The sequence below is a fragment of the Brassica napus genome, chromosome C6 (genome assembly GCF_020379485.1).
Source record: "Brassica napus cultivar Da-Ae chromosome C6, Da-Ae, whole genome shotgun sequence".
NCBI classification, from domain to species: domain Eukaryota; kingdom Viridiplantae; phylum Streptophyta; class Magnoliopsida; order Brassicales; family Brassicaceae; genus Brassica; species Brassica napus.
In genome coordinates this window covers 26,967,925-26,981,881 of record NC_063449.1, presented here as the reverse complement: position 1 = coordinate 26,981,881, position 13,957 = coordinate 26,967,925, and the positions used below count along the sequence as shown (strand labels likewise).

Below are 13,957 nucleotides of genomic sequence, written 5' to 3'. Positions count from 1 at the left end.
AATGGTGAGACTGCAAATGGAGTCCTTAGGATTAATTAACTATTTTTTTTTCTTGAATAGTGTTCTCCAATTTGGAGTTTTTAGGAATAAAAAATAATATTTTTTAAAAAAAAAGTGAAATTAAATTTTTTATTTATTGCATTATTAAAGATAAAGATACAACATTTATTAATCAACAATCACCAAATTTGTTCCAAATATTTTCAATTAAATCATTTTTCAAACGTTGGTGTAAACGCTTATCGCGAACATCATCCCGAATGCCGAGCATATTAGCGATATTTGTAGGTCTGTTGGTATCCACCCGTGAACTTCTAGTGACGTCTCCTTCTTCAAATTCAGATATATCAAACTGAATGTATCCATCTTGTTCATTTTCGACTATCATATTGTGTAGTATTATACATTCTCTCATAATCTTTCCTATCTTTTCTTTGTCCATTGAAAGAGCCGGGTTTTTCACAATCGCAAATCGAGCTTGTAATACTCCAAACGCCCGTTCCACATCTTTTCGGATTGCTTCTTGAATTCTAGCAAATAAATCTGCTTTAGGACCTTGAGGGTGCGATATAGATTGGATAAATGTTGACCATTTGGGATATATACCGTCTTTGAGGTAGTACGCCAACTTATACACGTGTCCGTTGACCACGTACTCTAACCTGGGAGCTCGGCCTTGGAAAATGTCATCAAAAACAGGAGACCGATCGAGGACATTAATATCGTTTAAGGTACCTGGAGGACCAAAAAAAGCGTGCCATATCCAAAGATCTTGTGAAGCCACAGCCTCTAAGACAATTGTCGGGTTTCCTGATCCACGTGCGTACTGCCCTTTCCAAGCGGTTGGGCAATTCTTTCACTCCCAATGCATACAGTCAATGCTTCCTACCATCCCGGGAAACCCGCGCTTCTATCCAATATTGAGGAGTCGTTGAAGATCCTATGGTGTGGGTCTTCGTAGATACTCATCTCCAAATAACAGTATTATTCCTTCAGTGAAATGGCGTAAACACGAAAGTGCCGTGCTTTCACCAAGTCGGAGATATTCGTCTACCGTGTCAGCCGCAGAACCAAAAGCAAGCAGACGAACAGCTGCCGTACATTTTTGTAGTGGAGACAGACCAAACCTCCCGGTTGCATCTATTCTTTGTCGAAAGAAAGGAACGTTCTCTGAGAGGGCATGGACAATACGCATGAATAATTCCATATTCATGCGGAAACGACGTCTGAATAAATGTGTCGAGAATGTCGCATCTTCCCTGAAATAGTCATTCCATAAACGGTTGTGTCCGGCTTCACCGTTTCGTTCTATGTAAGCACGTTTCCTTTGCTTATAGGTTTGGGCCTCCATTATGTCGTTGTATGTATCTTCGAGGATTTCGTCGAATAATTCCTCCAGTCTTTCTTCGACTTCATCAGATGAAGAGGATGACATTTTTTAGGGATTCCTCCTTCAAAAAAAATTGGTAAAGAATTTTAGTTATTTAATTTTGTTAAGGTTTTTTGCTTTTAAAATTTTTTTGGATTTAAGTTCTATATTTTAGTTCCAAAGTTTTGTTCCAAATTTTAGTTATTATTATATACTTCACAAGTTTACTAATCAGATTTACTTCAAAGCTTCTCAAATGAATTATATACTTCTCAAGTTAAGTATATACTACACAAGTTTACTAAGTATATACTACACAATCTCGGTATATAAAAGAGAAGATCCAGTGTTACCTAAAGAGATTGTAGTTGTAGTTAAAGACAATCGGTACTTGATCATGGTAGGTATATTCTACATCTCCGGGAAAACATAATAAGAACTTGAACATGAACTGAAACAAGAGGAAACAAGTTTTGATCAAGAGGACGCAAAGCGAAGGAGATACATAGCTAAAGACATGCGCATGACAACTACTTATAGTACATAGATAGAATCCCGTGACTTGATTCACTTGAGGTAAACAACAAAAGACTTACACAACGCCAAATGCACCCGTGACTTCGTTCACATGACCTACTGCTGAACCCTGAAACAACACAAAAGAAAAGAGTGAGCAAAGTTTAATAATGTACAAGTACACAAAACAACAGTAACAACTTAACATACAGTTAACATCATAACATCTCAGGCATTAGTTTGAGTTTAAGAGATATCTCCATCGCAGATAGAGGCTCTTTTTTCCCGAGTAAACGATCAAGCATTTTATGCCTAGCGAGTTTTTCTTTCACTTCCAACACGCCCTGTAACTGTGACAACTCTTCTTCTCTACCACTCTTCTTCTTCTTGGTAACACCTTTAGCTGCCTTGACCCGACTGGTCTTTCCTCTGGTTCTCCCACTTCCGCTTGTCTATCAACCTCCGCCTGGACTGGTTTGCGCTTTTGACTCCCACCGTCCTTAGTCACATAGGTGGAGCACCATTTCTGGTCATGCCTCAGCTCCCTCCAGGCATGTTCCATGATGAACTTGACGGAGTGATCGTTGAAGAAGTACTCTTGGGCAGCTCTCATCACATCATCATCGTTTTGACCACTTCTCTGTGCCCTAAGAGCCGCGTCATAGCACCCAACAAACTTGCAGACTTGCTCATTTATCCTAGCCCACCTCTGCTTGCACTGCCCAAGGTCTCTAGGTATAGTCCCAGCCAGATAAGGGCTTGCGTTGTAGTATTGTACAATCCTCTTCCAAAAAGCACCAGTTTTTTGCTCATTGCTGACCACATAATCTTTACTTGTGTTAAACCAAGCCCCAATGAGGATTTGATCCTCTTTCAGTGACCATTTCCTCCTCTCCTTCGAACCCGACTCGACAAAACCAGTGGTGTTATCCATGGTTAGAGAATGGTTGTGTCGCTCTATTAGAAACACAGAGCCTTAAGTAAGCCATCTACATTTTTTTTTCAATTAAAGCAATTAAAATCCGAGCAGTTAGGAAGATAGGAAGCAAAGAACTAGCATTTATCACCAATCAAATCCGACTAATTAGTACAATCCTAGCAAGCTAGAGTCTTCATTTCACTATTTCTAAACGCGCTAACATTTATAACCGATCAAATCCGAGGAGTTACGACGGTAGAAATCAATTCACCTTCATTAAATGACTAATTGCTTTAATTCTAGTGTGCGTACCTTGTTAGTAATGACATTGATTCTTTGAGACACTCTCGTTTAAAGCTAATCTTGAAAAGAATGAGATAAAATAGTCAACGAACTCACCACGCAGAATATTGGTAAATGAGATAAAAGCACAAGGATATATACTCACCATGCAGAAACAAGAACACGAAACCTATTAAAACTAATAGACAGCACCGTCTACTGCTCACTCTCATTAGCTTAACTCCTGATTTCTGGTTTGATAACTCAAACACACTCTTCTCTAGCAGCATCAGCTTCTGCTCACTCGCATTGCCTTGATACTTAAGCAGCCTAAGTTGTCTATGCAAGTCGCTCATCTCCTCCATGACCGCGACATCCCACCATTTCTAGATGTGGCAGTCTCCATCATCCACATTCTCGCACGTGAAGTACCTCTTGCCGGGATCTTTATGAGTGGAGGATGTTGCAACAACAGGCTCACCACCACAGTAGCATATCATCGGGATTCCATCATCTGCCTCTGGTTGAGGTGGGTACTGAACCGGTTCTGGATTATGGTAGATACTCTGACCTTCATCCGCATACAACTCAGCTTCTGCTTGAAGAAGGGAGGTAATGTCAATCGAGTCTGATGATGAGGAAGGCTGGATGTATGAATAATCTTGTCCCATATTCGTTAACCTGCAAGAAATAATAAAGTAAGAACAGAGGTAAACATAAGCTCACATGCTAATCAATGAACATCATCTATCAATTCAATCCAAACAACACACACACACATGATCATAAACTTGCAGCTCATCCGACAGAACAAATTAGGAAGCTTTTTTTTTATGTCGCACAGATAACTGGCATTGTAATCCTTAAACAACAAACACACAAACTCAATACACTCAAACTCAAAACACTCAAACTATCATGTAGAAATGCAAACACATGCTTCTAAAAATCTCAAACGGATAGTCGAGTAGTAGCTAGCAAACAGATAATCGAGTAGTAGCTAGCAAACCTGTGCAAGAAATACAAACTCAAAAAGCCCCAAATCCTTTTGAAACCCTAATTTCAAACGAGAAGAACCCCAAATCGATGATAGTAGTATCGTTTTCAAACCGATAAGTACAAAAAACAAAAAGCCCCAAATCCTTTTGAAACCCTAATTTCAAACGAGAAGAACCCAAATCGATGAAAACAGTATCATTTTCAAACCGATAATAAGTACAAACGCAACAAATCCCCAAATTGTGTTCGAACCCTAATTTCAAACGAGATCGATTCAAGATGCAAACTTATCTATATCGATTAATCTACAAAAGAAGGGTGCGATTTACCTTGTTCCGCCGACAGAGACAAATCACCGTCTTTCGTCGTGGGAATCGCCGTCTTTCGTCGCGGGAATCGCCTCCGTTTCGTCGAGAGAGGAATCACCTTTCTTCGTCGGGACAATTTTTTTTTCTCTGCTTCGGTCGAGAATGACCAATATTTTTCTCATTACCAAACCGTAAACCCTTCCATCCATTCAGAAAACGCCACGTACCCTAAGGATCAAGTCCTAAAAATCCTTATTAACGTACCAATCCTTACTTATATTAACCAAATAATTATTATTCTATTCCTCCTAACCTATGATTAAACGCTAAGGACCTGTCGTGTACCTCCGTTGCAGGTGCTCTTAGGATTCTAAAGGAATATGAGACTGTCCCTGGACAACAGATTAATTTCCAGAAATCCTCAATTCAATTTAGACACAAGATCGATGAAGATAGTCGTCAAGAATTGAAGGATCTTTTGGGAACTCAGAATTTAGGTGGAATGAGATCTTATTTAGGCCTGCCAGAAAGCCTAGGAGGTTCTAAGGTACAAGTGTTTGGCTACGTACAAGATCGGTTAAATAATAGGATTAATGGATGAACTTTTAGATTTTTTACTAAGGGTGGCAAGGAGGTGATTATTAAATCGGTGGTTACGGCTCTGCCAAACCATGTGATGTATGTGTATCAGTTACCGAAAACGACTGTGAAGAAGCAAACAGGTGCTGTTGCGCAATTTGGTGAAGTCCTGGAGGCAGTATAAGAGGTATGCTTTGGAAATCATGGGATAAAGTGTGTGTCCATAAGGATAATGGTGGGTTAGGTTTTAAGGATTTGACTGATTTTAATACGGCAATGCTTGAGAAGCAATTGTGGCGGCTGACCGAGATGCCAAATTCTCCTTTTTCTCGAGTTTTTAAAGGACGGTATTACAGGAATGCTTCACCCCTGGATCCGATTTGCTCATATTCCCCGTCATATGGCTGGAAGAGTATTACTTCTGCTAGATCTCTGGTTTGTAAAGGACTAATTAAAAGGGTTGGAACATGATCATCTATTTCAGTATGGAATGATCCCTGGCTCACATCCACTCGCCCGAGACCAGCTAACAAAAATCTTCATAATAGTTACCCGGAACTCACAGTGGATTCTCTCATTAATCTGGAATCCCGAACATGGAATTTATAGGCAATTAGGGACTTGGTGGATCCACACGATGCAAAAATAATTGAAAGTATACCATTGAGTAGAAATCGGATGGAGGATAGGAATGAATGGCATTTCACCAAGAATGGGAAATACACGGTACAATCAGAGTATCAAGTGGAAAGGATTTATCCTGACAAGGAACAACCACCAGAATTCTATGGGCCCAATGTTGATATACTCAAAGATTTTTGTTGGAAAGTGAAGTGTCCTTCAAAATTAAAGCATTTTTATGGCAATTGATATCAGGTTGTATAGTGGTAACGAAAAATCTAAGGGCAAGAGGAATACAAGGAGATACTTGCTGTGCACGGTGTGGCGATACAGAGGAATCAATAAACCATGTGTTTTTTGAATGCCCCCCAGCTCGTCAAGTCTGGGCACTATCTAAAATCCCATCAAACCCGAACTTTTTCCCTATTGGCTCTCTTTTTGCTAATATGGACCATCTATTTTAGAGAGTTAATCCAAAGATGGAGGATCATCCGTTTGCATGGATATTATAGTACATTTGGAAGGGTCGGAATAATAAAGTATTCAGTAATCTTGATATTGATCCCAGAGAAACACTACGACTAACAGAAGTTGAATCCACACTTTGGGCTGAGGCACAGATTAGTAACAACAGGTGTGCTCAGGAAGTACAAGTCATGCCTAACTTAGGAACCACATGAAGATGGTGCTTCACAGATGGTTCATGGAAAGATAATGATCTATTTTCAGGGCAAGGTTGGCTCAGTACATTACCAGGGTGTGATGGTTTACTAGGGGCAAGAAATGTAAGAGCATGTCTTTCACCGCTCCATTCGGAGATGGAGGTATTGATTTGGGCAATGGAATACATGAGAAATTTAAGACAGTTTCAGGTTACGTTTGCAACGGATTGTTCTCAATTGGTGAAGATGGTTTCAGAACCAGAGGAATGACCAGCATTTGAAAGCTACCTGGAAAATATTAAGCTTTTGAGAAGAAGTTTCGTCAACTCAGATATTGTTCATGTACCTAGGACGGAGAACACTAGGGCGGATAGTTTGGCACGTTGTGCTCGGCAACAACCGTCTTTCGTCGTACACATGGATTTAGAGTTACCACCTTGGTTTACAGAGTCTACATGAGTCTGTGAATGTTGTTTGCTGTAAAAAAAAAAAACTAAAGCATCTTACAAAAAGAAACAAAGGGAGTGTTTATTATAGTTTTATGATTGTTTTTTTACATATGATGTTTGAGATTTATTTTATAATTAAAACTCATTTTTGCACATAAGTTCAAGTAAATATTTGTATTTTTTATAATCATGGTGCATAGATGAATTGTTATAAACTTTGTACTTAGGATTAGAGAAAATACTATACCTAAACGTTTAAACTGAACACAACCCGAATTAAGAAATTGAAAGAAAAGTAAAAAGAAATGAAAATCAAATACACTAATCGAGTCAATGACAGCATTATACATGTTCTTATGTATTAATTTAATATTTTATTAAATAAGTTCTTAAATTTTTATTTTGTTAGGATTTTTTTAGAAGAAAAAATTATATTTTATAAATCTACTTTTTATTTACAATTAAAAAAAAAATTAAATACTCTTTTACAATTTTTTTTAAGATTTTGAAAAAGAAAAATTACTGTCATATAACCTATTACAATTATCTTCTTTGTAGAATTTCATAAAAAAATAAATTGCTATCAAATAATTATTTTTAGTTATTAATAAAAAAATTTAAAATTACTATTTTTACAATTCGTTTCAATACTAAATTTACACTTCTTTTTTAATTAAATAATTTTTAGTATCATGTTCATATCCAAATATTCTCTTAAAAATATATCAAATAAATTCTTACAATTCTCTTTTGGTTAGGATTTAAAATAATGATACAAATTTCTTTTGTTTAGGAATTTTTTGACAAAAAGGAAAACAACTATCAAATATTCTTTTACAGTTTTTTAGGATTTTAGAAAAATAAATTAATATTACATAATATTTTAAAATTATATTTTGTCTAGGATTTAGAAATATAAATTTCAATCAAATAATTATTTCAAGTTAATATTAACTATTTTTAAAAGTTGCCATTTTCAAAATTCGTTTTTTTTCAATATCACTTATATTCTTATAAATTTTCTTGCTTATTAAATAATTTTTACTATCATGTTTATCTTTAATTTTTTAATGTAGAAATTACTATTAAATACAATTTTACAATTCTTTCTGGTTAGGATTTATTTTTTAAAAAAAAATCTTAATTGGTTAAGATTAGAAAAGAAATGTTTTTTAGAAATCTCTTTTATTTAGGATTTTAGGAAAATAAAAAGTTATTTTCATATAATGGGAGTCTTTATTGAAACATTCACAATATAATTTTTTTAATTGACACAGTCACCATCATATCATGTGAAATATTTGAAGTTAATTTTGGTTTATATTTTTTAACACAAAATCATTAAAAAGTAAAGTTAGTTAATTATAAGAAATTATTTTATAATTAGTTTTTTATAATTATTTTATAATTATTTTTTTTGTTTAGATTTTATTCAACTATTTTATTTTTAACAGAAAAAATTATGTTTATCATTTATATTTTGTCTTATACATACAAACATATTTTCATCATATTCACACATACTCATGTACGACAACAACATCAAAATTAAAAATTATGTTAGCATCATAAGATATAATAATGATAATAAAAAGTTGAGTTTTATCAACAAATTAAAAGAAAATAATCATGTAATACTTTTCATGTAAATATGTGGAATATGTGGAAGTAATATGTTGAAGCTTAAACCTAAATATAGATGTGAAATATTTGTAGTTACTTATAAGAAAAGTATTTTTATAATTTTCTTTTTATTAGGCTTTAAAAAATTAATATTATTTATTTAAAAGTTATTTTTTGGTCATGTTTTTTATTAAATAATTTATTGTATTTGTACGATTTTACAATTCGTTTTTGTTTAAAAACAATTTATTAAAATTTAATATTTATTTTTTATAATTCTCTATCTTTAGTATATTTAAAATAATAATAATAATAATAATACTATTAAATAATATTTATAATTAATTTGTAAGAAAAATTATTTTTATTATTTTAGTATATATATTTTTGATTATGAGATAGTTTAAAACATATCACATTTTTAAATATATAACTGACATGTGTCACAACATCTTAATTAGATATTTTGAAGAACCAAGCTCAATATAATATTTTATAATTATATTTTCATTAAAATTTTAGAAAAGGAAAATTGTATTAAATAAATGTTTTCAAATATATTTTTTAGGATTTTGAAAAAGGAAAATTTCTAAAAACATTACTACTAAATATTTTTTTAAAAAAATTTACTATTAAATAATTTCTAAAGGTAGTTTTTTTTCAAAATTCGTTTTTATTATCTTGTTATATATATTTTAATAATTATATATTTAAACACATGTCACAATATTAGAAGGAAAATTATTATCAAATAATACTTGACAATTATCTTTTTATTAGGATATTAAAAAAGAAAAATTACTATTACATAATATTTATAATTATTTTTTAATAAAATTCATTTTTAATATCTTAATACTTATATTTTTAATTATGAGATAGAGTAACACATGTCACAATCTTAAAATATATAATTGGCATGTGTCACAATCATGTTAATTAGCAATTTTGAAGAACCAAGCTTTATATAATAAGATTATATTATTAGTTGATTGCACTAAAAATATAAAAATATATTTTTTTTTGAAATATTTTTCTTAAATATGCATTTTTACGAGACGAAAGGAAAATTGTTTAATTTGAAAATTAGACAGTTCTAAACTTATAATGCATTTAGAAATTGAAGCCAAAAACTTAGTTGAAGGCAACTGTTGAATAGTGACTAGTGAAGTAATGAAAACCGATTGAACTCTAAGCAAAGTTCAATCTACCATCTCCATCTTCCTCGTAAGATCAAAACAAACTAGGCCAATGAATTGTAAAACTGTTATTATGAATTATAATCATTCTTTTAAAGGCCAACAGTGCCAAAATACTAGAAGAAAATGTCAGCTACATGATGAAAGGCAGTTTAGTCCACTAGTCAAAGGCCCAGTTCATTAAATCTGCCCCCCTTGATTACAGCTAGAATCCGTGATCGGACGGTAGAGACATGGGGGAAGGGTCGTAATGAATATAACTGGGGCTAACTGTATAAAAAAGTTCAAATGTGGTAGTATGAGTTTTGTTTGGGAGCCCGTGAGAATAAGTGTGTGTGTTGAATGTTGACGATGGATCTCTATTGAATGATGAAGCTCCTTCACACGTGGCTTCTCTTCTTATGCAGATTTCCCGATTTAGGTCGGGACATGTGCTTTATTATAAAGGAAATATATTTCGACATTCGGACTCATTACCAGATTTTGTGTCGACTAGTCATTACCATTTCAATTTCGAAAATGTTTGTATAATCTTTGGATTCACTACGAAACAAACTAACAATTATTCAATCAAACGAGCCAAAACAAAGTATTATAGTCATAACAGCTCCGAGTCCAATTGTAGTTCAATAAAACAAAGCAGTCTCTATCAATAACTTTCATAGAGATTAGCTACTAAAACTACAAAAGTTTAATCTATATGGAACGTAAGAAGTATGTGACTGAGAAGATTTATGAAAAACCTGAACTACCGCTTTCATGTAAACAAATTTTTATTGTCTATGAAGAGAAAAAACTGGTGATCACGACTTGTACTTACTGACAGGATAAAAGCAACCTGTACTTTTTGCCGCTTTGTCAAAGTCTCTGGTGAAAATATCAATCAGAATTTTCTATAATTTTATTTATTGCATGTGTATGATTGAGCAGCCTGTCCAGAACTGTTTCTAAACCATCAAACCAGCCGTCGGCGACGCCTTCGATTTGTCGGTGGTCATGACGCATTTAAACTTAAATATACAGTGTTCAAGAAATAGCTAAGCGGTAACTAGGCGCTCTATTAAAAACTAGCGACTATACGGATTATTCGGAGTCTAGCTGTTAACGAATTAGTGATTTATTTTATATATATTTTACATTTAAATAAAATAGTTTAGTTTTTGAGTTTAGTTATAAAATTATTATGACTCATCAAAATTAGATATATAAAACAAATGATATTAAACAAATTTGTGGATTTATACTAATATTATTGTTTAATTTAACATATTTAGACTAATTCGGTTAAAATCAGTTTAAATCGAACTGAATCGCATAAATTGGATTTTAATTTTAAAAAAAAAATCGTTTCGAATGGAACCGCCTAGGAATCGCGTATGCCGATTTTTAGAACCTTGAATCCAATTTATATAATATAGCCCAAGGATATTGGGGTGGGCTTTAAAAAAGGCAAGACGGGCTAAAAGGCTTCATATGACATCAGATTGGGCTTTCTTCTTTTATATTTCATTGGTGATTAATTAAGCCAGAGCAAAGACTTGGATTAAGATGTTTTGAATTGTTGTTCTGCTGATTAACTGTCCATCTTTAAATCGAGATATTGATGTGTTCGGAATCTTAAAATTATTTTAGAAAATGTAAATTTATGACATGTATGGTGTGTAGTGCTGTACGTGTTGGGAACTAAAAACTAAAGTTATTTGATCAGTCAAAGTGTTAAACCCTTTTTGATTCAAGGTAAAATGGTTCACCTAAAACATAAACCAAACTCTAATTTTTGATACCAGGTAAAACCAAAAGCCACTCTACTAAACACCATACTTAAGAGAACAATCATTGATTCCATCAACCAGAAGCCACTTGACTTCCAGAGTTATCGCAGGGTGATTCGATCTTTGGCTTCTTTATCTTTCTACAATACCCCGACCATGACAACCTAAGAAAGACAAAACCACATGGTTTTTTTTAGTTCTCACTTCTCAGAGATGTCAACTAACCAGAAAAAGCTTGAAACAGAGAAGGTAAGGCTTTTGTTAGTAACTTACCCCAGCTGCAAGGAAGTGTCAGAATGGTGGTCCTCATTGTCATTATCGTCATCATCTGATGAAGAGCTCTCGTGCTCCGCTTGTGGGCTAGAGAATTGAGGTATTTCACTCAACCCTTTTGGTCCTGATGAACCTCTCCCCAACATCTCTACCTGAGGGTAAAATTATATTTGAATGTGGTATACATGGTAAAGACTAGAGTAAGCTAATGTAAGGGTATAACAAATGTTTACCTGTTTGCGCAAGAGTTGGTTCTCTTCCAATGCTCTTCTCTCCTAATGATTACAACCAAAATAAACAAAAAAAGATGGTGAGGTTTTAACATTGTGTAAAGAATCAATGATAACAGTTTGAGTAAGCCTTGTTCTTACCTGTAACCTGGATCTTTCTACCTGGCTAAGCAAGAGTTGTGTCTAAATCAAAACAAAACTTTGTAAGTCAAGAGATGATACACAGATGGATTTCAATTTTTTGAATAAAAATTGTTCTATTGTCTTCACCTTTTGATTCTTGACACTATGCAAACTATCATTCAACTGGTTTTCAAGAGAAATAAGATCCGAGAAACTCATACCCTCAAGCTTCTTACCCTTCAGTCTCCTGCTCTCAGGAACAAATACAAAAGATGAACCAAATTAAACAACCAAAACTTCACAATTTCCTAAGGGAGATGCTACACATACTCAATAGCAAGCTGTAGTCTCACAAGCTCGCTCTTCGTAGACTCATCTTTTTGGAACTGCAACAACGGTATCCATGTAACAAAAGGGATACAAAAGTTTGCAATAGAGAGGATCACTGCTTATAGAGATAGACACACATACCACAACACCATTTTGATGTGAATAAGAACAAAGTAAAAGCTGTTGTTGTTCTCTTTGTTTATGATCAGCCGTTTCAGCATTGTTTCCATATCTAGAAAGAGTTTGCTCCATGCTTCAACACATTTGAAAGAAAAACACACGCTCTTCATTAGCTTAATCCATTAGTAGGCTTTACCATAACATCAAAACAACCAAAAGACTTAGAAAATTTCTTCTGCATTCTCAATCTCTTCACTAAAGAAGAGATAAACACACCTCTTAGGAAACAAATCAACTATGGTCTACTATAATCTTAGAGTTATAGATCAGTACCAAGATTGCATTTTTTTCAACAGTTAGGGTTTATAACTAACAACCATCCAAATTACAGAGACACAAGTCTCGATTTCTACAAGGATGTATGTCTTTAAACCAGAAGACAGAACAAGTAGCTTGCTCTGTTTTCGAGGACAAACACGTTGCTCTGTTTTCAATCTCAAAACATAGAAAGTAACATACTTTGCTAATCTCAAATGAACCCAGAACAAAAAGAATCATTGTTTTTTACCAGCCGCTGGAGAAATCGTAAACCTTGCCGGTGCTGGAGAAGATGATAAGAGCAACCTCCGCGTCGCAGAGGATCGAAAGCTCTTTGGCCTTCTTCATCAACCCGTTACGTCTTTTGGAGAAAGTGACTTGACGACTGTTCACATTCTCAATCTTCTTAATCTCAATCCTTCCTCTCCCCATCTTTCAATCTGGTCTGCTCTGTAAAATCTAAAACAGAGGAAGAAGTAGTAAGGCTTTGTATATCTATATATATATTTATAGATTTTGTGTATATATAGGAATGGGTTTTCTTTAGGAAAGGAGGAGGCTAGAATTAGGGTACTGCATAAAAAGATGGGAGTTACTATAAGTAGCAATTTTCCATATTTGGTTTGCTTTGCTTTCGTGTGAGTGGCTGTTTTCTTCTTTTAGGAACTTACTTTCCCTTTTATAACGCCTTCGTTTCGTTTGTCTTCTCTTCTCCTACTGTAAATTGCTCTCTCTTTTCTTTCTTTTTGGTTATATATATATAGAAATCTAATATCTAGGGTTTTCTTTTCTGATCTGCTTTACTTCATGCTTTAATGACGGTTCTAAAACTTAATCTACCAAAAAAAATATTAAAAATTTATAGGTTTACAAAGAAAGTAATTTCTATTTTCGAAAAAAGTTGACCGTGTATCACGGTATAATTTAATACAAAATAATGTGTATATTTTTAAAAATATTTGATCAACTGAAAATTCAATACAGCGTACGAATAATTTTTTATTGAAGTTCAAAAATTTATTTATTTATTTTGGCAACATATTTAATTTATATTCAACACTCGTATTAGATTTAGATGTTTTCTATGCCAAATATAATAAGAAATATTAGGTAATAATAATAATTCATCCTTTACCCTTATCTAATTTAAAATGGTATTCAAAATTCATAAGATTGTTTTTATTGAATTTTTAATTCAATAGATGTGGCTTAATAGATAGTAAAATCTCAGAAAGAGGAATTACTACCCCCACCCAAACAGAATT

The 13,957-nt window shown here is 33.6% G+C and overlaps 2 protein-coding genes across 3 annotated transcripts; both read right to left on the bottom strand.

Moving 5' to 3' along the window:
- Positions 1 to 940: 940 nt before the first annotated feature.
- Positions 941 to 1,435, bottom strand: LOC106407913. Its single transcript, XM_013848759.1, has one exon. The coding sequence runs from the start codon at positions 1,433 to 1,435 to the stop codon at positions 941 to 943; it is 495 nt and encodes a 164-aa protein (XP_013704213.1).
- A 9,770-nt stretch (positions 1,436 to 11,205) lies between these two features.
- On the bottom strand, positions 11,206 to 13,462 carry LOC106409338 (agamous-like MADS-box protein AGL18). 2 transcript variants are annotated; one of them, XM_013849981.3, is made up of 9 exons: positions 13,364 to 13,462; positions 12,943 to 13,151; positions 12,396 to 12,507; positions 12,255 to 12,310; positions 12,072 to 12,171; positions 11,943 to 11,984; positions 11,805 to 11,846; positions 11,572 to 11,723; positions 11,206 to 11,462 (listed from the first exon to the last, which is right to left on the bottom strand). In XM_013849981.3, the coding sequence occupies exons 2-9, from the start codon at positions 13,122 to 13,124 to the stop codon at positions 11,372 to 11,374; spliced, it is 777 nt and encodes a 258-aa protein (XP_013705435.1). In that variant the 5' UTR covers positions 13,125 to 13,151; positions 13,364 to 13,462; the 3' UTR covers positions 11,206 to 11,371. The 2 variants fall into 2 exon arrangements, with proteins under 2 accessions (XP_013705435.1, XP_013705436.1); XM_013849982.3 differs by having other exon boundaries at positions 13,289 to 13,432.
- Positions 13,463 to 13,957: the final 495 nt, after the last annotated feature.